General features: G+C 32.9%; 1 protein-coding gene and 1 non-coding gene across 3 annotated transcripts; one reads left to right on the forward strand and one right to left on the reverse strand.

The window, feature by feature from the left end:
* The first annotated feature begins 15,897 nt into the window (after positions 1–15,897).
* LOC114185988 (Sec14p-like phosphatidylinositol transfer family protein) lies at positions 15,898–25,151 on the forward strand. Of its 2 annotated transcripts, XM_028073979.2 has the most exons (16): positions 15,898–16,328; positions 17,046–17,090; positions 17,203–17,506; positions 17,998–18,097; positions 18,339–18,605; positions 18,694–18,771; positions 19,265–19,366; positions 19,449–19,498; positions 19,593–19,692; positions 19,787–19,876; positions 19,985–20,077; positions 22,894–22,978; positions 23,459–23,841; positions 23,937–24,011; positions 24,587–24,763; positions 24,859–25,151. In XM_028073979.2, the coding sequence occupies exons 2-15, from the start codon at positions 17,084–17,086 to the stop codon at positions 24,635–24,637; spliced, it is 1,785 nt and encodes a 594-aa protein (XP_027929780.1). In that variant the 5' UTR covers positions 15,898–16,328; positions 17,046–17,083; the 3' UTR covers positions 24,638–24,763; positions 24,859–25,151. The 2 variants fall into 2 exon arrangements, with proteins under 2 accessions (XP_027929780.1, XP_085530020.1); XM_085673894.1 differs by lacking the exons at positions 15,898–16,328; positions 17,046–17,090 and having other exon boundaries at positions 17,193–17,506.
* A 369-nt stretch (positions 25,152–25,520) lies between these two features.
* On the reverse strand, positions 25,521–25,608 carry TRNAY-GUA (transfer RNA tyrosine (anticodon GUA)). The gene is given in 2 exon segments: positions 25,521–25,556; positions 25,572–25,608. It is a non-coding gene; the product is annotated as a tRNA-Tyr (tRNA).
* Between the last annotated feature and the right edge of the window lie 62 nt (positions 25,609–25,670).

Here is a 25,670-nt window from a genome sequence, read left to right on the forward strand (position 1 = left end):
CTCCTTTTCTGATCGTTCTTGCTTAGCCCATTCGGTATGATAACCTAGTGCCATGGCATCCAAACTATTCTACAAGTTGCGCACTGCCTTCTGAAGCCTTTTCTCCTTAGTGCTAAGTGTGATTATCTTGAGTGAATCTCCTCTAAGGCCTTTAGTTTTCCCCAGACTCGACAAGCGCTTTCTTTAGTTTTTCCACCTCCATAGAAGCAATTTCACTAGCAAACCTTTTTCCCCAACAACATCGCACGACCATAATGCTTCATAAAAGCATCCACCACCTCTCCTAGTGTGTCACCTATACAGTTCTTGTTCAGAGTTGTTCAGATCAAAAGATAACTCCACAACAATAGTATGAAAGAAACTACTAGAAAGTGGGTCTAGCATCTCCCCATGGCCCTTCCTCTTATGTTTTCTTTGTACATCTAGTGGTGGGACCTAATCAACCACCGACTTCGATAGGGAAAAATGACAATGCAACACAAACTTCCTTACCCTTTGGGTTAATTGAACCCATTATTGTTGCATTAAAATAACAATGCTCAATTTCAGACACCCCTATTTGTAAGAGAAAGAAAACAATGGGGAACCAACTAGTGAGAACCCCTGACCGTTAGATTAACCTAAATCTGATGCTTCACATTTGTCAACACCCAATTTCGTCTGGACGAACAAATTTATTTTTCAAAAAAGAAATGGTACATAAAAAAAGATGAAATAAAATGTTCTTATGAGCCCAACATATTTTTGTCACACCTCTTCTCATGAAAAAAAGAAGAAGGAAGAACCTTAATTATCACACCTCTTCTCATGAGCCCAACATATTTTTGCCCTCGCTTTTTGTTTTTCTACCCTTTGTTTTTGATAGAGAAAATAATGATATGATTCTAATAATTAGAAGCAATATCTCTTCTAATAATTAAAATCAATATTACTAATGATGATCGATATGGTGCTTTGATATTTGCTATGATTTGATTCTCGTCATGATGTGTTGCTATCATGACCAATTCCTTCCTTATATTGTTCATTACAATTAAGTCTAGGATTACATTGGTATTGCAATGTGTGGATATAAATACACAATTGTCATATGAAAAAGGGGATCGAAAAAAATATTCTCTAGACTTCTCTCATCCTTTCTCATCACCACTCACACAAACACACCTCATATTTATCTCTCTTTTGAAAAAAAAAAAACATATTGAAGGAGGTAAAAAATGAAGAAGAAAGAAGAGAAAAGGTAGTTGTAATGTAAAGAAAAAGATATTGATTGATAGAGAAGACAAAATTGCAGAGTTTGGAAGATACATCACTCCTGTTTTATTTTCTTTTATTCTTTTGATTTGTGAATTCTCAATTTTTATTATAATTTTTTTTCTTTAATTTTTATTATAATTTTTTTTCTTTTTTACACATAACTTTGGAAGTTTCTGTTAGGTACATTATCTTTTATTATTTACAAATATTTTATTCTAAAAATCATAAAAAATACTTTTTTCTTATTTCTTTTAGTGTTTGTTCGGCTGATTGCATCGCGTGCAGGAGCAGAACTTAAGTATGACAAGGGAAGCCACGACTTCCCCAACATTTCTTTTCTTTTATATATATATATATATATATATATTGAAATATATTGAAATATATTTATATTATTTATATAATTTAGTTTTAAAATTTATTTAAATTTAAAAATCACGTTTTCCTCTCTATTGTAATGTATTTTGCTTCTTTATTTGATTTCTTTCTCTTCAGTACCTCCATCTCTTTCTCTATTTTCTTTGTATTCCAATTTTTACCATCAATCTCATATCATTTTCAAAATCAAATGGCACCACAATAAAATTGGGCAGTTAAGGAGTATTTTGGACCGAATAATTCATTTTTTTTAGTAAGTCCTTTTTTACCTTTTTCTGAAACAATATGTTTTCCTCTTGTATATGACTTTTCTACGCTCTAGGCATATCTTTATGATCATAAAATCATGCTCTAATTGTTTCTCAAACTCTCTTTGTGTAGATAGAGCTATTTTAACTTTTGAAGTTGTATAAGAGAAGAACAATATTAGGAATCTACTTTAAGATAAGGAAAGCTAATCATTTAGAAGGTGTTAATTTTCTTAAAATATTGAGTCTTGGTTTTGAGATTTAATTTGGGGTATTCATAATTTTAGCTTTTCCTAAATAGGTGAGAGGTGAAAAATTTATATTAGAAAATTATGATAAAGAGTAAAAGAATTGATTCTTTTTTCAAGAGAAATGCTTGTGATGAAGATGAAAAAAATGCATATACGTCATCTTTTGAGAAACTTCACGATAATCCAAAAATTGAAGGAAATGAAAAATAATTCTCTAAAGTTCCTAAAGTTAGATTAATGAATTTGAAAATGCTTTAGAACGTGATCTGGGGAAACATGTTCAAATTTGACAATACTCACCAGATCAAATTGATGAGGTACGGAGGGCTTATCCAAAATGGGGTCCATATCAAATGCATCTAGAAAATTATCCATTGTCTAGTAAAGATAGTTATCCAAGAAGATTTCAATACACCTGGTTTAGCTTATTTCCTTCATGGTTAAAGTATTCGATATTCACCATTAAAAGATGTTGCATATTGCTTATCATGCTATCTTTTTAGTAAAAAACCAAGTGGACGACTTGACTTAAATGTTTTCATTATTACATGTAATTGATTTGATTTTTATTGAATTATAATTGGCATTGAGTTGATTGTCATCAACATGTTTTAACTTTTTTGAGTGTTTTTTTATAGGTTTTAAAAGTTTTTATAGTAGGCATTATGACAATATATATTGCAAGGGATATTGCAACAAACTTCAGTTCTGATTCAATTATTCAAGATTTTAAGTCATGGAAAGAGCATTGAGAAACACTATGACTAAAGGTAATTTTTGTTTTTTTTAATATATGATTGTTGATAATAAACTTTATGTTACACTTTCATGTATATTATTATCGTATTTTTTTGGATTCTATTATATGTGCTTGTTTTGAATAGAGAAAATGATATGAGGAAATACTTTTTTTAAATAATTTATATATAAAAAATATAATTTAGCCCCCTTAAAATTTTGGTCCAAGTTCCACCACAAGTCGTTTGACACCCATTTTTATTTTTTTTCAAATAAACATACACACATATATATATATATAAAGAACAAAAAATAAAAAATAATTTACTTTGTTTAATTTTTGTGTCTGTTTGGCCGTTCGTGTCACATCACACCTATATCCATGTAATTAAAGATACCAAAAGAACATAAAAAGGTTTTCAGAATTATAAAAAAATAAAAAATCAAATCTTTTCTTAAATAGGTTTTTCATAAAGAACTACGTAATTCTGATTCTCCATTGTAAATGAAGATATGTAGGAGCGAGGATTAATCATTGTTGGACCCTAAAAACCAAAAAAAATATTTGTACATTCTTTTATTATTATTTTTGGGGAAAATAAACATTTTGAAAAAGAACCACATCCTTTTGCATGTTTAATTAAAGGTATCGTCTTAGGACGAATGTTGTGGATTACTAATACCTTCCCCACGCGTAACCGACTCCCAAACCTAAAATTTGTTTTCGTAGACCTTGTTCTTATCTATATAGTTTTCCATAGTTTCCCATAATAACTATGGTGGCGACTCCAAAGTTTTTGTATGCGTATATATATATTTTATTTTTTTACGTCGTCTCGTCACGATTTTGGTTGCGACAACATTCACGTATCTACCACTTGACACACCTATTGATTGTGCATGTCCCAAGGAACATGCAACTCTTCACAACCTTTTGGAGTCCCCAAAGATAGTGTACTCTTTGATTGATCGGGCTTGGGGTGTAACATTCCAATCGGATATTATGAATTTTAATAAAATAAAATAGAAATAATAAATAAATATCATTTATTGTATTGTCTTTCCCCAAAATGCAAGAAAATTAAAACTATATTATATCGCCAATTATTCAGAAATTCTCCAAAATATAGAACCAAATGCAAAAACCAAATCCGATAACACAAGTGATTACAAAGTCTTTAAAATCCATAAAATAATAAAACTATGTATAAAATCCCCGAGATAGCCCGTGCTCTGGCTCTATTCCTCACTAGATCCACCTGCAACATCATATACTCATGTGTATCGAATTACACGATCCTCGCCAATCACAAACAAATAGGGTGAGCTAATAGTATAAACATATATATATATATATATATATATATATATATATAGTTCAAATATATGCACACACATCAAAGGAACTCTTATCATTTGATTCCACACAACATGGCCACCACCATGTCAAGTTAATGCTCTACCTCTTTAGATGAATACCTTAAGATGCCTTGTTGTCACATCTACACAACACAACTTGTAGAACACGTGAGAAAAACCTACTACAGACCACACTCTGTAATGCTAGGTGGAGTTCCCAATACGAACATAGTTCGTAATGTCCCAAGACTACCAAACTCGTCGGCTAACTACCGAGGAGGCAATCTTCTAGACCCATCCGTACAGGTCACAACTTGCACCCTCACACTAGCAACACTTGCCAATCTGAGCCACTACTCAAGGATTCCTCGTGTTCATCCCCCATCCCGAGCCACAACTCAAGAGATGTCATTCCAAGCCACAACTCAAAAGATGTCACTCTGAGCCACAACTCAAGGAACACTCCAGCAAGTCAATCTTTAAGGTATCACTAAAGCCTTGTAAACCACGCACATCCAAAGCAAACAAGAATTCTGCCTCTGTGTTATCGTCTAGCGCTGCTCCAAAGTCGTCAGGCGAAACTCAGTTATAGACTGCCTAGCGGATCATATCTACCGCCAGGCGCCAAAAAATACCATCAGTTCCCTAGATTTAGAGCTATTGCTTGGCGGTCAAATCCCACCGCCAGGTGCCACATCAGTAAACACATTTTAATGGTTTTCTCGCATTACAAAACCAAGTTTCCCCTTTTGTACTTTTAACCGACTCCCTTAGATCACCAGCTAGATCACTATTACACGTTATTATGTCCCATAGGTTTCAAATCCTACACATCAAGAAAGCACCACTACCCTCTCATATAGAGCCCATTCACCTTGAAACTCAATCTCACATGGACCTATCATGGCTCCAATTCCAGTCACCATAAATCCCCTGTTTCATTCTGAATTTCGTTCCTAGAGCACTAATTTTCTAGTAATGGTCCTACCAACACTCTTATACAATTTACATATCAAATACCAATAGCTAAGGAATGCTTGCATACTAATTTCATTTGAACCTTTCACAAAGAACCTCAACACTCTCATTTCCATTATGTAACTCATAAAGTCTTGTCTCATGCACCTAATATCAACCATTCTCCTGCCACCATGCTAAAACATAACCTAACTTTAAATTAAGTTCTCCTCCTTACTTCTAAGTACTTTAACCACACCTTCATCCCTTGCTCAAAGTCCCTTACTCCACTTGGATCCGTAAAATATCCTGACAGAACCCCAAACCTACATTGCACCTCACAGTCCTGCAGTACCAATCTGTACTGCGCTGGCACCTGGTAGTAGAACCCATGCCGCCAGGCGATGCATACATTTCTGGGTAAAAACCCAGAATCTCTACACCTGTGAAGACCCCCAGAAAAACCCAATCATCTTTCTCTGCATATTTCCTCACCGTTGTTAATCATGTTTATAGTTACACGATTTCTCAACTTATATTATATCCAGTGCAATTCAGAACCTAATTAATCCCACAACATCGAAAACCCCAATTTCCAACTCTAAAATAAGTGTTCATACAATTTCTTTCAATTAATTCTCGATTACAAAGCAATTCAACAATTTCTGTAATCCAAAAATCAACCAACAGATGCCACTCCCTTTTTCCCCATTCTAAAATCCATCTAGAAAACCCAAAACAGCAAAAATGAATCAAATTTGACTCACGTCGTCTGGCGGGTGTTCATCACCACTAGACATTTCATCAAAAACTCAGAAAACTGAGTTGCACAGCTTGTGTTACCTGGCGGCACGATCACTCTGCCAGGCGGTTCCTCACAGGAACCCAGAAGCACACTTTAAAATACATGAGTCGCTTGGCGTCTTTGAAGGCCCACTAGGCAGTTTCTGGAAAATTTCCAAAAACCCAGAATTTCAAGGATTTCCAGAACGAATCACCCATAATCATAACATACAATATGTAATTAAATAATTCACATAAAATTTACGGGATTCAGCTCCCATAACCTAGTTTCCCTTGCTCAAGCTTGCAAAACTCCTAAAGTTGCTTTTGTTCAGTGAAGACATTGTCCACAGTCCTCACCCCTTTGGTAGTTTCAGAAACCTTTTCTCTTCTCTCCCAATGGCCTTAATTACCTTAACCATGCTTAATGGCATAGTAACAACGAAAATTAACTAGAGTTGGATTAATGGCTATTCAAGAGCCATTACTAGGTGATTTTCTAGCCCTCTTGGCTGCCCTTCTGATGGCTTGGGTTTTTGACCTTTCCCTTCCATGCCAAAAAGAATTTTGGCAAAAAGAAAGTTATTTTGCATAGACCAAAGTTCAAACACACAACCATTCAATTATCTATGTCAATGCACAACCAATTCATGTTTCATGATAATTCTTATAAATCTAGGATTTTATTATCACTCATCATGATCAATTATATTATCAAAATAAAATATATAATTAAAAAAACACGCAATTTAGCATACATAAGACTCAAACCCAAGTCCTCTCAACATAATTAAGTACTCTCAATCATTTGAGCTAGTACTATTTCACGTCATATAAGTCAACATTTAATGTCATAAAGGCTCCTAATACCCACATTTATTAATTAATTAATTAATTAGTTAATTAAATTCATCGGGTCTTACATGGGCCTAGTACACCCCATCTAAGCAACATGTTTAGCAAAGAAACAAATTTTCTCAATTTTCAAATTTGTTTCAAGCTTTTCATGATTAACACACTTGACCTTGAGGACCATTAGTATAATATATAATTACCAAATATTATTAATCATTAATTAATTATTATTCATAGAAATTATTGCCTAATAGTATTCAAAATTTATAACAAAATATCATGCTCTATATTCCAATACATTTTTATAAATAAATCATCATTAATAGAAAATGACATGTTTACAATGACATAATTGTTAGCTTGTGATTAAAAATAGTTTAGTTGGTTTCGGTTGCTTACTTGTATATAACTTTCCATTCTTTCGTTCAATGGTATTCCACCGCTTACCATAGTTGTGATTAGACACATTCATTTTGTCTAAATGAAACTTCTATACTTTCCCTAGTAGTGTTTTTCTATTCCAACAACTGGTGCTTCTCTATTCCAATAGTTGGTACCTAGAGCGAAGGTTGGAGAATGGGACATGGTGCAACCCTCTATACGAATCTACTTGTTTTGAATGGAAAAAATTGGGCAAGATGACGTGTGCAGATGAAAGCCATCGTGGGCTATAAAGAAGTGGCAAAGATAGTTGAAGATAGGTTTCTAGTATTGGAAAAGACCTCAACGGAAGAACGAAAGACTGTTTATAAGGAGAATAAGAAGAAAGATTGCAAGGCCACTTTCTTGATCCACCAATGCACTGATAAAGCACATCTCGAGAAGATTGTAGGGACTACAACTTCAAAGAAGGCTTGGGAAATTCATGAAAAATGTAACGAAAGTGTTGAATGATTGAAGAAAGTCATGCTACAGATGTTACATCGTCAATACGAATTTATGAAAATGGAGAGCAGTGATAAGATATTTGATTTCTTCAATAGGTTTGTCACCCACACAAATGTAATGAAAAGGTGTGGTGAAAAGGTTTATGAACAAACAATAAAAGATCTTGAGAACCCTAAGCAACAAATACGACCATATAATGGTGGCTATAGAAGAATAAAAAAAGATTGAAGAGCTAGAGGTTGATGAACTCCAAAGGTGTTTAGAAGCACATGAGTAGCGCCTAAACGAAAGAGAATTTTAAAAATCTAGCGATAATAAGGTTTTGTAGACTCCATCCAAGAAAAGTGGATACAACTCATGTGTGGGTTTCCTTGGTACAGGACAGGGTAGAAACTCTAGAGGAGGATATGGAAGGGGTGGTCAAAATCAAGACCAAGAAAAGGATAATGGAGAATACGTTGACCAAAAATCAAACACCTTGCATGGAGGAAAGATGGAAATCGATAGGAAGAGAATCAAGTGCTTAAATTACAATCGACTTAGGCATTTGTTCCATAGAGTGTAAGGCGACACCTAAAATTCAAGATCAAAAAGAAAATCATACCAACACTAGCTACCAAGCTTACATGGCCAAGGATAAGAGTAGTGAGGCATTAGAGGAACATGTGATCTTGATAATGGTCACACAACCAGAAAGATTGAGTGATGAAATTTGGTATATGGATTAGAAGTATATCTAAAAGAATTAGTTTGTCAAGTTATAACAAGGAATAGTAGTAGCTAAAGGGATAGATTGTACTTGGTTGTGTTGAGAGGTCTTGGGTTTGAATCTTACGGATGCCATTAGTGCAATGCTTTAATTATTTATTTTATTTTTGCATATTATGCATGGTCATGTGGTAGAATATTATATTTGTGTATGTGCATGAAATGTCATGAAACATGGAAAAACTTATTGGTTGTGCATATGCTTGGTAATTGTATGGATGAGAGTTTGAACCTTAGCTAACGCTAAATAGTTCTTTTACTCATTATTATTTTTGCTACGTTGAGGATGATCCACATGCCATGGAATTTTAAGGGTAGAAACCCCGCATGATAATGTCAATTGAATGACAATTAACCTTATTTTTGTTTTAATTATTTTATGAATTTATTTTAGAGCTGAAAAATAAGTTAATGAGGGAATTAGTGAAAGGGGAAGAAGAATTTTCGTGTGGCTGCTAGGGGAGATTTTTTGGAACAGCAAAAGGAGACCTAATTAGAACTAAAAGGGTTAAGAAGGGCCTTGGGGTTAGAGTTGAAGGTGGAAGCTTGTTTTAGGCAAGAAGAAGCATCTAGGAGGTCATCCTTAACGTGAGCAAGGGCGGAGCAGGGGGAAAAGAGGTAAGGGGAGTTGTATTTCGTTATTACCTTGTTTTTCCATGTTGCTTGGTTTGTGAGAAAGCCATTTGATTCCCGTTTTCATGATGAGTATGATGTTTGGTGCCAATGTTGGAATGAAAATTGTGTGAACGTAGTATAATGGAGACAATTGAGTGTGTATTAATGTTAGACGCATGATTGATTGAATTTTCATGCGATTGCATGAGTGGGTTGCATAATTTGGGCTTGGGCATTTTCGCAAGTGGAGAAAATGATGTTCTGCACATGAACCTTTAGTGCACCATCGGGCGACAGTTTGGAACCGCCAGGCAGCGCCTAGTGTGTAGCGGGGTTTGCTTTTGGTTGTTGCGTGATGGTGCATTGTGGGTTCTATTTGAATGGGCACCTTTGATTGCGTGTTATATTGATATAAAAGTGCCTGAAGTGCTACTATTTTGGAGAGTTGGTGTATAAAGAAGTGTGTTATATGTATGATTGATGGTACTTGAATTGTTTTCCTTTTCCTTGCATTTAATGTATGCCTTTTTTTATTAGTGTGAGTATTGTAGGGACTATATCATGAGGCAAGGATTTAATTGGTCATATGGATTGAAGTAAAAAGTGATATAGGCTAGGAAAGCTAGGAATGGAATTCTATGAAGTCTGGTGCATGATAAATGACTTTTTATGTTTCTTGATGGTTGTGTGCCTTTAAATTGACCAAACTAAGAGCAATTACACTATGTTTCATACTTTTCATCCTTCTTTGCATTTGTTGTCACTTAGTTGAATATCTCTCTCTGAGTGCAAGATGCAAGGAGACCTTGATATTGATCCAATGGAGAAAACAGAGCAAGAAGCTCTATACTCCATCATTCAAGGCTTTATTGGTAATTCCTATAATGGTTCATATCTCTATCCAAATCAGGTACCTTTAACCAGACACTTAGTTGTGCCATCATTGGTAGTACTATAAGTTGTCTAAGCAAACTACTTTATACTACTATTGTATTATTTCTTTTGAATATTTATTGTAAATGATATTAAGATTATCAACATTTTAAGTTTAACAAGTTTATAGGTAAATATTAAATGGTCATGGATTATATTACATTATTAAGATTTTATTTGAAAATTTGTGTTTGAGAATTATTTTAATTTAGATTTTACACTTCTAATTATGATGCATATTTATATTGCAGGTTTTTAATCAAGGAAGTGTGCCAACTAATAGAACAAATTCTCGACATGAGGAGGATCATATGTGACAATTGAAGAATATATATAATGTGAAAGTTATTTCAACCATTTTGTGCTTTGAGAATCATTTGTAACAATTCTTGTTAGTTTTTCCTAAGTTATATTGTACTTGAATTTGAATTTTAATGTGTATACTTGTTATGTTTTGGTATAAATTTAAATTTAATTATCTATATATAATTTCTCAATTTAGTAAGTGGTATAACTATTTATGTATAACTTCATCAAACACATAAAAAAGTACAATAAATGTAAATAATTATGGTTGAAGAAGTATATACAAATGCACAAATAACAAATGACTAAAACAAAATAATATTAATATTTTAAAAATCTATGGTACTTTACGGAGGTTTTTAAACCTATGGTAGTTTATGAAAGTTTTGAAAGTAATGATATTTTATGGAGGTTCTAAAACCCATAGTATTTTATGGAAGTTTCAAAACTCATTGTAGTTAATTGGGGTTTTTAAACTAATAGAACTTAACAAGGGTTTTAAAACATTTGTTAAATACTAGGGGATAAAAAACCTCAATAATTGATTAGCATTTCTCGAGGTTGAAAAAACCTCGACAAGGGATGGTTTAACGAGGGAAACTTAACCCCGGGTAAATGACATAACAAAGGTTTTAATGGATGTTGCTTGGAATGGAGTGTTGTCATGCCACTTGGAGATGCTCGAAGATGAACGAGGATTGAGTTACCACTTGAAGTTCACACTCAAGATGAGACTCGCGGTTAAGAGAGAACAATTCAATCTTAATTTCTGCAGAGTTTCAATATATTCAAAATATGATTTTAGAAGAGAGATGACACTCTATTTATAGGAGTAGAGGTCGCGTGATTAAGAATGGGGAGGGAAAATTACATTCAAACTAATCTTTAATTAATTCCCTAATTTGGTGTCATTAATTATGGATTCGAGATCTAGAATGAGTTACACATTAAACATGTGTAAAATGTATTCCATGCCTATCTAAAAGCTCACAAATGTGTCACTTCTCTTCCTTGTACTTCAAGCATGCAGATTTGAAATGTGTCACACATTAAACATGAGCGCAACGGCCCATGTAACTTCTTTCATGCTCACCTTTCATCCTTGCTCTTCACAGCATTTTCTCATCATCTCTTCTTGGACCAAGGTTGCCCTATCATGTGCTAATTTCACCTCCTAAGTCATTTATCTCCTTTATGTGTTGTTCTGCACCTTTTTTTGCTAATTGCACTTTAATTTATTTGCTATTTTCACCTTTGGGTTTATTAGGGTCTCATTAGGCCCATATATAGTAATTATTCACAATGTATGTCGATGATTCATTTATTACAATATTTATTATATACAGCAAACTCCTAAATTGAGCCTCAGAGTGTCTTTCTAAGCTCTTTGGTTGGAGCCACACATCACCATATTTGAAGAAGACATATCAACAAGGTAATACCCAGAAGATCTCAGCTTGAAGTGTGAAGAAAACATGGAGGCATATGTTATTCTTAGGATATCATAGTCCTCTAAGAACAATACCTTGAAACCTATATAACCTAAATTATGACAAAAGAATAATTAGAGAATCGCATAAAACCATATATATAATGTCAGTAAGAAAGAATTTAACATTTGGCTAAATATGTGTAGAAAAAAAAACTCACAAGAACATATTGAAGTCCACTGACATGAAACATGTATCAACATGTCTTATAACCAATATAACTTTGCACCAAATGTTAAAAAGCAAAAAAAAAATGTCTTAAAGATTAATACTTACAAGTTAGTCAAAGAGTTACCCACCAAATAAAATTAATATCAACAAATTGATACCTCATAAATAAATAAGCTATGGATGTAGGAGGAAGCTATTTTAAAATTAACCTAACATAGAAGTCTAACTCAACCTATTACATCTAAATCATTGTGAACTAGAAACATATTAACAACTTAGGTATAATTTGAATCCATTACTCTTCCCATTTAAAAGTAGCTTTCTTAGTATACCATCTTTCTAATACAATTAGGAATACCTATAATCAGGACCTAATTAAAGCACATCAAGTACAATTTCAATTCAAATCACACCCTAACACTAACTCTTGCTTATTTTGAACGGGGAAATTATCATAGATAATATTTCTCTCATTTTACACTTGATCCAAATTCCTAACTATACCCATTAAGCCAACTTTAATTTCCTAGAAAATGTAAATAGAATATCCTTGCCAGCAGCACCTAGATTCGTCAGATGAGGCGTAAAATCCGAAGAACAGAGACAATGAAATAGTCAAAAGCCAAAGGCTAAAAAACACAGCAATAGTCAAATAGAAATGTCCATTTTTCTGTTGTCTTTTATTTCTTTTATTTTTAATTATGAGGTATGGTAAGAGGGACCCACTAAAGGGTTGATCTCACGTGGCAAACACCCACATAATGTCCGATTTTGCATCCTTTTACGTAAAAGAGCCACCTTTAGTTTCATCACCGTCGTACCTCCACGTGGCCCACAACAACTGGTCGGTCACGTCGTGGAATAGCGATATGTTTAAAATTGTATTAAACATTTATATTTACTTAAAATTATAAAATAATTAATGCCAAAATAGGTTCTAAGAGATGTTATATTATTATATTGTAAACAATTCCGCATGTGACAAAAAATGGTTCCGCTTCTCTAACTTTTATTAAATTAAGGACTTTTGATGCCTAATTTTGTAAAATCTGACTTTTGGTAATGGCGTTTGCTTAACCAAGAGGTTTAGAAAAGTTTCTGTAACAACTATTATTAGAATTAAGTAAGATGTGCTTTAAAACACAACGTAAGTACGTTCTTGTCGTTACAATTTTTTTACTTCATAATTATTGGAATTTTAATAAGTATTGACACGTTTTAAATAAATTAAAATGTAAATTTACACTTTTATCCTTATGATTAAATTTAATAGAAAATAAAATACATTCACTTAAAATCAATTTTAAATAATATTTGAGTAAAATTAATATATTATTATTATTAGAATCAGAACTTATTACCATCCCCACGCTTTGGCACAACTAACAAAAAAATCCGTAGCCACGGGTATATACGAATAAAACGCGCAACAGGTAGAAAATGTGAATATCGTAAATGGATACCGCGGATAACGGATACAGGTAGTTTTAATAATTGCATGTTAACGGGACGAGTACAAGTATCATAGTATCCGTATCCGTGAATACCCATACCTGCTATACTGTAATTTAAATTAAAAAAATAAAAAAATATTATTAAAATATTAACATATTGATTTTGAATGAGTTATTTTTTTATCAATTAGTTTAAAAAAATTCATTTCTTTGAAAATTGTCATTCAACACTATTTAAATGGGTTATTTGGACTTTATTTAAAATTTATGAATATTATGTATTGTATTTTATTTGAATTTACGATTAAAATATGTTGTTAAATATTTATTTTTGTTTTTTTGTAATTACCCGGAGGTATCCGTGTATATTAAAAAAGTATGTGGATACCCACATAATGGATACAGGATGGATATGAGTATGAGTACGTGGCAGAGATATTTATCGAGCGGGTAGGGTACGGGGGAGCTACTATCCGTATCCTACTCGCCTCATTGACATCCCTACAACCAACTAGACCAAGGGTTACATTATTTAAAACAAATGTGGATATTTTAGTAAGGGTCTTGTTAACCAGTTTTATTTAATTTAAAAGACAAAAATACTCATAAGTATTATACAATTATTATAATATTTTATGCAATGTTTATCGATAAAAGTTAAAAAATAATTAAATAATAAAATAACTAATTTTAAATTAACAGAAAAACTAACAAAAAGTAGTATTAAACATCTAAAAAATTTACAAAAATTAAAAATTAAAAATTAAAATTAAAATATTAATTTGAGATTTAATTGAGTTTTCAAGATGCTTATTTTTATTGCTCAGAAATTTTATAAAATATTTTTGTCTTTATAAAATCAGTTATATGCATTTATATTATTTTAATTAATAAAATTAATTATTCCAACTTTTAATATAAAAATGATAAAATCAATGCACATTAATTATTTCTTAACCGGTGCCTTTTGGACACTTGTTAACATTCATCTTTTAATAATATTAAGTTTCATATACAGTGAATCATCACAAATCTCTTCAATTTGATGAGATTTCAATCTATAATCATCATACAATTACTCTCTTAGAAAACACTATGTTAATCATTTACTCTATTTTCTATAATTGTTTGATTCTTATTTGATAATTATACAATTATAATTTATTTTTTGATATTTGCCTTGAGTTAAAAGAAAATGTTAATCCTTTTGATATTGATAATCGATAATATCATGTTTTTTATCTATACTTTTTATTTTTAATAAAATATTATTTAATTAATATTTAGAATGATAAATGCATAGCTAAGAAGTTTAATATAGTAATAAGATAAAAGTTTGTGAGAAGTAGGATGAGATAGTCAAATCCACACCATATCTAGATGTAGAATCTCTAACACTCACTTTTTATGTCGAACATGTATATCTACGTGTAACTAGTATCATGATAAATCCAATTTTTTTTTTATAAAACATACTTTGATACGTATTAAAAAGACTTTGATATCATATTAAAAAATAAATCTAAAAAAATCGATTTGTAAAATAAAAGTTATCTGCTAAAAGTATACTTTGATACTATATTTAAAAATGAATGTGACTCTAATTCATTGTCATAAAATCAACTTATAAAATATAAAGATTACCCCATTTATATATCTAAGTTAATGTTATCTCTAATCCGAATTAAGATCTCGAAGATATAAATACATAATAAAATTCATAAAACAAAGAGAAGAACCCATATTGTTTTACGGAAACCAATACATGTATATTTACTGTGTTGAATGACTTTCTGTTTATAAAACTTTTCACATTGAAAATACATTTATTGCAATGTCGCTGCAATATCGAAGTGACAACATACATACCATCATGGATCTCCAAAATGATTTTTAAACTAAAGAATAGAACTCCAAAAATATTAGTGCAATATAATATAATACTTATGAACCAAAGCTTTTGTATTATTAGTAAAATTTTTTAATATCACATTTGTTAGATTCACAAATTTTATATTAAATTTATTAGATTGTAATGTATTTTTAAGTATTCATTAACTTCTTTCTATTTCTATTTTCAATCACTTTTACTCAACCAATTAACATTGTTGTAGTTACTCTCTAGCTAGTTGAAAAGTCTAGAATCACGTCAAAAAGTGCTAGCAAGACGCTTTTCCAAATGGGCATTTTCCCATTCGTTGAACTATGTTGAATTTTACAAGTTTTGATTTTTCCAAATTCTTATTAACCAAATTTTATGAATTTTAATAAATAATAGAAAATATATCCATAAACCTCTTTTCAATTTTTTGATTTAGTGAGCATGAATTGAGCCGTGATGTTATGCCAAATGGAATGCGTTAGAAAAGCACGTTTGCGCTGGGAGTGCAAAGGACAAAAAGTTTTTCGACTTCTTTATATTTAATTCCGTTTCCACTCTCGAATTCTAGAACCAGTAGCACCTGATCCCACTCCACCCCACCTCCGTTAACTAACGGCTCTCTCTTGGACTCCCCGCTTCCAGAATTCCACCAACACACAAACCAAACAGCCGCCGTTAGCGCGTCGTAGCAGAACAGAAGCGGCCGTTGCACGCCACTGCTAACGCTTTTGATAACGACGTGCCTCTCTCTTTGTTTCCTCGTTTGTTCCAACGTTTCTCTCTCTCCTTCTCTCTCTCTTTCTCTCTCTCTCTCTCTCTCTCTATGCGTGTCTCTGTCTGCGGCTTCGTACGGATTTCGGTACTACGAGGAAGAAAGGGGCGCCATTTTTCGATCTTGCAAAGAGAAAGCGATATTCGTTACGCTCATTTTTGCCTATATTATTAGTGTTGTTGTTATTTACCGTCGTGTCTGAAGCTACGCCGTTTCGATTCGGGTACGTGACTGAAATGCAATGTGATTCTTTTTTTTTTCCTTAGGATCGGAAATCCGCGTCCGTGGATTGGTTTGTTGATTGATCTGAGCTTTTCGGTTCTGACATTTTTTTCTACGATTATGATGATCCGGCTCGGTTGTGGAATTTCGGCGCGTTTTTTTTATTGGTTTTGGTCTATTTACATTGGATTCTCTCGAAATTGTGTTTGTTGTTGTGAAATGTCGGTCATTTTCTTTCTTGGTTGCGGGGAGTGTAATGCTGTTTTTCTCTAGTTTATCGATTGATCTATGGTCTTGGGCCTTTTTGTTCGTTTGTGGAACTGATTCAGCTGAACAATCGCGTTGTTTTTGTGAATTTCTTCAAGTGTTAGTCTTTACTGAGGAACAGTTTTAGATTCTGTGGAGTTTGTTGTAATTGTCTTTCTCTGTTTTACTTCCGGTTTTTTCTTGATGAAGGGGTTATCTGCGTAATGGCGTAATCCAATTTTAGTCTTGTGTAGAGGGTAAAGGGTTTAGTTTGTGGAGTGATCTGGGGTCTTGGTTTAGTTTTCTATTTTTGTATGAATTTTGTTCCCTAATTATTCCAGATGAATAATTTTTTTATTTGTGGTTTTTATACACGAATTCTTGATAATTTTTGTAATGCCTTAGCTGATGAGTATTCCTAATCCTGGTTTGCAATTGTTGTTATTAAATGCGTTTTTTCCCCCTGGTGCAGAGGCAATCTAAGTACAAATTACTGGTGTCTTGAATAGAATGCCAGGTACATAGCCCTAGTCCGTTGTGGCATTGACATGTTGGATTTGTGAACATATCTTTGTTATTCTGGTTGTTTTGGGACTGTAGTTTTTTATTCTAAATATTGATGTCTGTAGATTTAGAGGAAGTATTAGCTCAAGAAAATGAGAGGGGTAGAAGTTTGGAGCCTGAAACCTCCGAGGATGAGTGGCGGAAGTCTCGAGCTAGATCTCTTAGGAGAAAAGCAATGACTGCTTCAACAAGACTTAGTTATAGTCTCAGGAAGCGTAATACACGTGTCGCAGATAGTGAATTTGCTTCAATTTTCATAGAAGATGTTCGCGATGCTAATGAGGAAAAAGCTGTGAATTCATTTCGTCAGGTGTTACTTACAAGGGATCTGCTTCCAGATTCCCATGATGATTATCATACAATGCTGAGGTAAATGAATGTGTCTAGCAAGTTTCTTTTCTATTGAGTATGCTATTTCTCTTTTGACTGCTTAGTTTTATTGCTTTAGAAATAAATGCATGTTATGATCTATTTTGTTCGTAACCTGTGGAATGTTGATTCATTTGCCATAGAGGTGCAGTTTCTAATTTAACTTAATTTGGGAATATTAGTTCTGCAAATGTGCAACTTGAAGCATCTTATCTGGAGTCACATTTTGTAGCTTCTTCCTCAATAATTGACATGATTTTGCTTTCTTTGAAGTATTCTTCCTCTTTTAAAGAGAGATCTGGATATTTGATTATTGTTAGAGGATCATTTGTCCAAATTGCCATTCATTCGTGTTTAAAACCTTTTTTCCAGCAACTTCTGGAGAAAACTAAAACATGTTGAAGTTCTTATCTCGACAAGCTTTTGTATAGAAGAAATATCTTTTGATGTGCAATATGCAAGAAAGGTCAGCTGATGTTTTCATGCTGCAGGTTTCTGAAGGCCAGGAAATTTGACATCGATAAAACAGTTCAGATGTGGGAAGATATGCTCCGCTGGAGGAAGGAGTATGGAGTAGATTCTATTTTAAAGGTAAAGTTTCATAGTTGGTTGTTTTCCTTTTGGATATTAAATAATCCATTGTGTACTAATTGGTACCCAAATATTGAAGGAGCTTAGCTTAGTTTTCAACTGGTAGCCATCCATAGCTTGTAAATCTAGTGAAGAGAAATCCTGCATATATCACTTTTGGAAGATTTTCCCAAGATGATTTCCTTGATAAAGAATTACTTCAATCTTCTCACTACTGAATGTTATGATGAATTATATGTAGGACTTCGTATATAAGGAGTATGGAGAGGTTCAGCGTTATTATCCACATGGTTACCATGGTGTGGACAAAGAGGGCCGACCGGTTTATATTGAAAGACTTGGTCAAGTTGAACCCAGCAAGTTGATGAGTGTCACAACAGTAGATCGATTTTTAAAGTATCATGTTCAGGGATTTGAGAAAATGTTTAAAGAGAAATTTCCAGCATGTTCTATTGCAGCAAAGAGACATATTGATAAGACAACAACAATACTTGATGTGCAAGGCCTGGTACATTCTATGTTTACAGAAACATATTTGAATAACCAAAATAGCATTATGCTGAAATCAAAACTTTAATACTTGGTATATTTTACAGAATTGGGTGAGTTTCAGCAAGGTTGCACATGATCTTGTTATGCGCATGCAAAAAATTGATGGTGATAACTACCCTGAGGTAACTAAATGTTGTTGGAACTTAAATTTAAGTTGATCTACAAATCATAGTTTACTGGCTTCCTTTTATTTTATTTTATTTTTTGCATTAAAACATAATGGAACGAACAAATGATGAAAAAAAAAAAAACTGAAGTTTGGAGGGAAAAAAATGCAAAAACACTCATAAGCACATGGACCTACTTAGTAATAATTCACCTTCCTCTGTCATGAGTACCTTGCCTACTTTTCCTCTCCATTTACATGCATATGTTCATATAGGTGCATGCTTGTACATGAACTCAAGCATATTTCAGAATGGAACCTGAATTAGGTATGCAGACTGCAATTGTGCTAATTAACCCACAATGACTATCACTAACCTACTTCCTACTTATACAATAATAATACTTAAATCATACCATTCTCTGTAACCCTTACTGTAAAAATAAATTGCTGTTAGTAATATGGCTATACAGTCATTTTTCACTTCTGAATTTGGTCCTTTTTTGCAGACATTAAACCAGATGTTTGTAGTTAATGCGGGTAGTGGGTTCAAACTACTATGGAATACTGCAAAAGGTTTTCTTGATCCAAGGACGACGGCCAAAATACATGTATATATCTATTTTACTTTGTAAGTGTTTTCTCTTTAGATATAAACAAGCATTAGTATTTTGATTCATGCTGAATCTACAGGTTTTAGGTAACAAGTTTCAGAACAGATTGTTAGAGATTATAGACTCGAGGTTTGTGTTCAAGTTTGAACTGTTTCATTTAAGTGTTTCTATGTCTAATAATGGATATCATGTGAAGCATTCCTTTGTTGTCTTTTATCAACAGCCAACTTCCAGATTTCCTTGGTGGCAGTTGTTCATGCCCAAATGATGGAGGGTGTATTAGATCTAACAAAGGGCCTTGGAATGATCCTAACATTTGGAAAGTATGGCATTATGAGGATTCCCACACTTTTAGGAAATCAAATGTAAGAATTGTTGCCCAATTGTACAGCTAATACTTCCTTTTTCTATTTACAGATATTACATTCTAGAGAAGCAATGAAGCTGACAAAGTTTGGAAGTTCCTCGGTTGCTAATGAGGTAGATATGAAGTCATATACCAGCAAGGTAACACATAAATTTAGTGCCAATACAGTATATTGTTGTAGAATTCACAAGTCTTGCTCATATTCTTTTGCATGCTGTGAAGCTTTTGACATGATCGTTTCATCATAGGTTACAAGCTCTGAAATATCTGAAACTGTATCAGCATCAGCAGCAAGATTGAGTCCTTCAGCTTCGGTTCAATCAGTTCCTTCTAGTGATAAAGTGAGCTGACTTTATATTTTCCTTGTGTTTTGTTTTTTATCTTATATATTTTTTATGTTTGAGTTTCAAATTTAGCATTTTTTCTTATCTTCCAAACAAGAATCTTTACTGATTACTCATTTTATAAATACATTTATTGAAAGTATTTTGCTTGTCATATGATATTGAAAGGAAGTGCTTCAAAGATTACGAATGATTTATGCTATGACTTACGGGTTGACAGACACTAATTTGGACTCTTAAGCTTGCTATTATGTAATCTTGTTGATTGGAGCCATAGACCAATCCAATATGAATATTTTCTTACACTATTGAGAGTCTCTGGCATCTTTACTGAATTTGTGCTTGTTGTGTACTTCTTGAAGTAAAATGCAAGTATATGTCATTTGCAAAGACTAAAGCAAATAGGGTCACGGTGAATACAAGTTTCTTTAGTATCAAGTGTTATTTTTGATAGATGTGTCTGTCTTGAATCACTTTTCTAGGCCGGAATTCTGTGTTAGAGACTATTTATTAATTTTGGTGTAAAACAGAGCACTTATAATCAACTAATGGCATCAATAATTATATTCTCCAACTGTTTGGCATACAACTGAGATTATGATTTTATTTCTGCCTCATTTAGTGGTGCCTTTCCTTTGGTAATAAAATCTTGTATCAAAAAGTAAGGAATATGTTCAGATCCAAACTCATCTAATTAACATGTTATTAAGCAGTGCTGTTAAATAGTTATTATTGTGGTACTATAGTTCTATGGCATTGGAAAATTTTCTCAGATTCCCAATCACGACTCCATTGTGGTGCACCTCCTGCGAAACAGATATTGCAGCTGACCTTTATGGCTGTTGCTGTCTTATGGCTTAGGAATAAGGATGTGGGAACTACACTATATTTTTTCCTGAGTCCTAGTGTGCCATTCCTCCCACTCACATAAAACCTATTAAATTTCTCCTATACATAAACTTCTGCTTATGGCTTCATGTAAGGGTCAACTAAGGACTCCACTCCTCCATCGATCTTTGTTCACCTCTTCCTGCATTCTCTGTTATCACATATAAGTCTATTGGCTAATTGAACTTAAGTTAGTTTTATGCAAATTTTTATGTATTTTATTTATTTTCATACAGCTTATTTTTCATGCTTACATAATTGATACGTATCATATATTTCAGCTGCTTGAAACTTCAGCTATTTGCCATGATGCTATTGATATATGACATGAAATATTTTTAGCTTTCTGCTTTTTTTGTGACCCACAATCGATAATACTGCTATAAAGTACACTCACTCCCAGTAGAAATGTGGTTAATGCTAGCCCAGTTTTTTTGAAAAACTGTTTTAAATTTGAAAGTGAAAAATTCAATGTTCATCAAAAAGTTGTGCTTGTGCATATTCAAGTTAGTGCTCCTTTGTTTGTTATATGGTAGTAGGTCATTTGTAAGTTATACTGTAAATCCTCATTGAGGTTCACAGCATGTCTTATCTGCAAAATATGATAAGCCTCCTCTTTCTAAATTTACATTACATTCACAAGAAGTAAATAAAAAAAAAATTCTAGAATCTAGAATACAGAAATTCAATCCCAAAATTAGATAGAACTGCGGTGGATTCCTACCTACATCTATTGACCTTGATCTAAAATTTTACTACTATTCATTTCTTACGCTGATTGTATGGCCAAGGAATGCAGTGGTAACTCCTAGCTTTTATTAGTGAAACCAATGAAGACAGAACTGATTCAAAACATAATAATTATATTAATATAGTTGTAAGTGTATGCATATGTATACTTATACGCATCATGTCAGCTTTTGATCATAACAAGTATAATTCCATCATGGTGCTACCAAAATTATGGTTGAGGATGTCAAACTATTGTATATGAAGGTCTCGGATTTAGGCAGCAAAATGGGGAATTGTGAATGCTGCTATGATTTACATGCTTGGTCAATGTTGAGTTTGTTTAGATACTATTTCATTTTGATATTAACTTGTGAAGCTTATTGAGTGGTCAAAGCTATTGATGTCTGGAAAATTCAAGAACATGTTTGTTTTCTTTCTTTTTGAACATTCTGGTGATGCATTTTAGTTTTTGTCTTTGAGAGTGAATTTGGTTTCTGAAACACTTTATTGGCTCCCACATCAGCTTAGTATACTATCATTTGGGATAATTTTTATGCCATTTTAAAGATTTGAGGGTGTTAAACCAAAAGAAATAGATTCCAAATACAAATGGAATTTTATTCATTAGTTATTCAATTGGTTATTTTTATCTTGGGTTTCTCAGAATAAAATGGGTGTTTAATAGACCACCTTCTTGATCTCCACACCAGCTAAGTCTGTTGATGTAGATAATTGGTCTATGTAATACCAAAAATACCAAATTTAAAACATTAAGAAACGATTTAACTTTAAACCTTATGAGAAATAAGATGATGTTTGAAGTTCTTAGTATTTACCATTTAAGATGATTAAGGTGACTTTTTGTTAAGCAAATTTAATTATGAAATTATTCATATAGCTCTTTTCAAATTTGTGCTTATTTACTGTTAGCTTTCGACCTTACTGAACAAGTTAAAATGACTTATTTTTATTAGTTTCGCCATGAAGCTTATTTAATAAGGTAAAGAAAACTTACAAGAACTAAGTTGGTCACCAGTCACTTCAATGAACTCATAATCTCATAAATGCTCCCTATAATATATATTTTTGAAACTTGTCTGTTTCTCATGTGTGAATATGGCCTTTATCTTGGAACTTTTTCTCTTAACTTTAGGTTATCTGCATCTCATATATGATATGCAACCGTATTTCAGAAAACAACGAGAGACTGTGCACCTAGTGCAAACCTACTCGAGCCAGTTAATGCTGCCAGAGATGTTGGGGATGTTGATTTAACAGGTATGTGATTCCTTATGTCTTTCTAATTGGGGACTTCATTCTTTTTATCAATAAATGTTAAGAGGATGAACTTTTGTTGTGGCCGATGAATGATGATAATAGAACTTGCTACATAACCTGTAAACAATCTTTGTTTAGATGCTCCACTTGAGCTGAGGAAAGGAGGTATATTAAATTTGTTAAGCAAATTATTTCACTTGGTCCAATCTTAACCAAGTTACATCACAAAATGAAAACGCCAGGATAGTATGGTAGTTCCTACGGCAATCTATTTTAAGAACAGGATGGATATTTATTGCTTTGTTTTCTTTAGTGCCAGATTATTGATTGAATTTTTGGTATGTGTGTTGTTAAATTTGAATTGTCGAAAGGTTTATCTCAGCTTTATTACTAGTTTGAGCACACCTCATTTTGTTTCCTTTTCTAGTATGGAGAATTTCTTATCTTTATACTAATTGTAAAAAATGATGCATCTGATAGGTGATTCAAGCAACAATTATCTCAGAAGACTTCCACAGAAACCAATTCCCTATATTACAAGTATTTTGGCTCAAATCGCAGTCAAATTGTTAACTTGTATTTATGTAGTACTTGCGGCATTGGGGAGATTGTTTATGGTTCGCTCTGTAGACAAACAACCAAGAAACCATGAGAGAACCCAATCAGCACAGTCCAATTTCCAGGAACATTTAATTAATGCTGCAATAAAAGAGCCACTTTGGCAGAGGTTGCAGAATTTAGAGGCGGTGGTTACTGAGATGGCCAATAAACCTAAAACAATTCCTCCTGAAAAAGAGGATATTCTTCAAGAATCATTAAGTCGTATAAAATGTATAGAATATGACTTGCAAAAAACAAAGAAGGTAGTGCGAGTCTCCTACCGTAAAACCCATCACAGTTAAAGTCATATTGTTCTGTGAATTTACATGTGTTGATCAAGTTTGCTGCTTCATGTTAGGCCCTGCTTGCAACTGCTTCAAAGCAAGTTCAGCTTGCCGAGTCATTGGAAAGCTTAAAAGAGGGTAGATTTGATGTAAGTTGCTATTGGCCCTCGCTTTTAGTATGATAATTTAGTCTATAAATTAATTGACCGTCGTATAATGATGCATTGATCTGTGAGTGTAAATACTTTTCAGCTTATTTGATGCAGAGTTTAAATTGGAAGATAGTGGTCATAGAGGTTATTCTTTAGAGTACACACTCACGATAACTCCTTTAATATCCTATCCTCCTTGTAACAATTACGTAAGTCGTTAAATCAAATAAAGGAGTTCAAAGTATTTCGGACCAGTAAAATGTTATTTTTAATAGGAAACTCTTACCAGGAAATTTGCGACTGCAAGTAACCAAAAGTAAAGCTACATTATCCACCATCATATTCTCTCGACTTTTTTGAACTGAGGTCCTTCCTCAATTTGAACTTTGCGCACTATGCATTACATTTCAATATATTACTCAATTCGAATTGTTGTATACACACCCCTTTGTATTGTTTTAATGCAATGGACAAAGTGATGATGGGTTTTGGTGATAACTTTTTTCCTGCTGTTACTTGTCTTGAATGCTTGTACACAGTATATAAACGTATAACATTTTTTCAAATTACAGGGGTCAAACTCATGTTGGCCTAAAAATAGAAGTTATGGCCCAGGAAGATGAGCATTCCATTTTTCAGCATCGGTTTGCAGGGGTTGCTAGTCCATTGTTTGTATACTCTACACCTCAATTTCTATCAGATCTAAACTTCCATTGGCTTATATAAAAGAACTGCTCTCATTCTCCTAGGTGACTTTCCTTCTATATATTTTATAAACACAATATTATAGTTTCACATTCCCTGAAAGAAACGGTGGGATCTTATGATATTCATTTCTTTTCAGGTTTGAGGAATGGGCTATGAGGAGTAGATATAGCCCGATAATGTATAGAAGGCAAGAAGAATTTTTTATGAGGATTCTGGACTCCGAATTATTCCTTTCCAATTTATAACTGAGTGTGTTAACCACATTTGTCTTCATATTGGCTTTTCTGTACAGAGGACATAAATACAAAAAATGCTCTACTCAGATTCTGATGTATTTTACTACCAATTGCATATATGCAGAAGAAACATTTTCTGTAATATGTTGTATAACACAGAAAGATCTTAACAGTAAATTTTTTTATTTTACTAGAGGATGTGCTTTCCGCTGAAATTTGTAGTTTTGGATGATTCTCATCACTCTGGTTTCTAGAGAATCAGGTGGAATCAATTGAAAATTTATGGCTCCTAGTGGATAAAAATGCAGTACTAAATATATTACAAATAAATAAATGATATTCTGTAAAACCTTTTAATATAAAACTACTGATGTTGATTAAATTGATCATTTTAAATTTACCATGTTCTTAGGTGTATGGTTTGTAAAATAAACTTGTGGTATTGTTAAAACTTGTTTATTTTTTGATTGAGAAATTTTTGCAGTGAACCGTTATGAATATGGGGTTAGGAATGTAATATTCAGTTTATTCTAATTTTCCATACGTTATCGTCAGCAAAAATTCCGACCTGCCGGATTCGAACCAGCGACCTAAGGATGTCTGTTCAAACCAACTACAGTCCTCCGCTCTACCAACTGAGCTAAGGTCGGCTTGTTCTAATATTTATTTTTAAACTATTAGTTTGTGCACCCCAATTTTTTTCTGCACTGCA

This window comes from Vigna unguiculata, chromosome 5 (assembly GCF_037176805.1).
Source record: "Vigna unguiculata cultivar grain cowpea cultivar isolate G323 ecotype 2 chromosome 5, ASM3717680v1, whole genome shotgun sequence".
Lineage (NCBI taxonomy): Eukaryota > Viridiplantae > Streptophyta > Magnoliopsida > Fabales > Fabaceae > Vigna > Vigna unguiculata.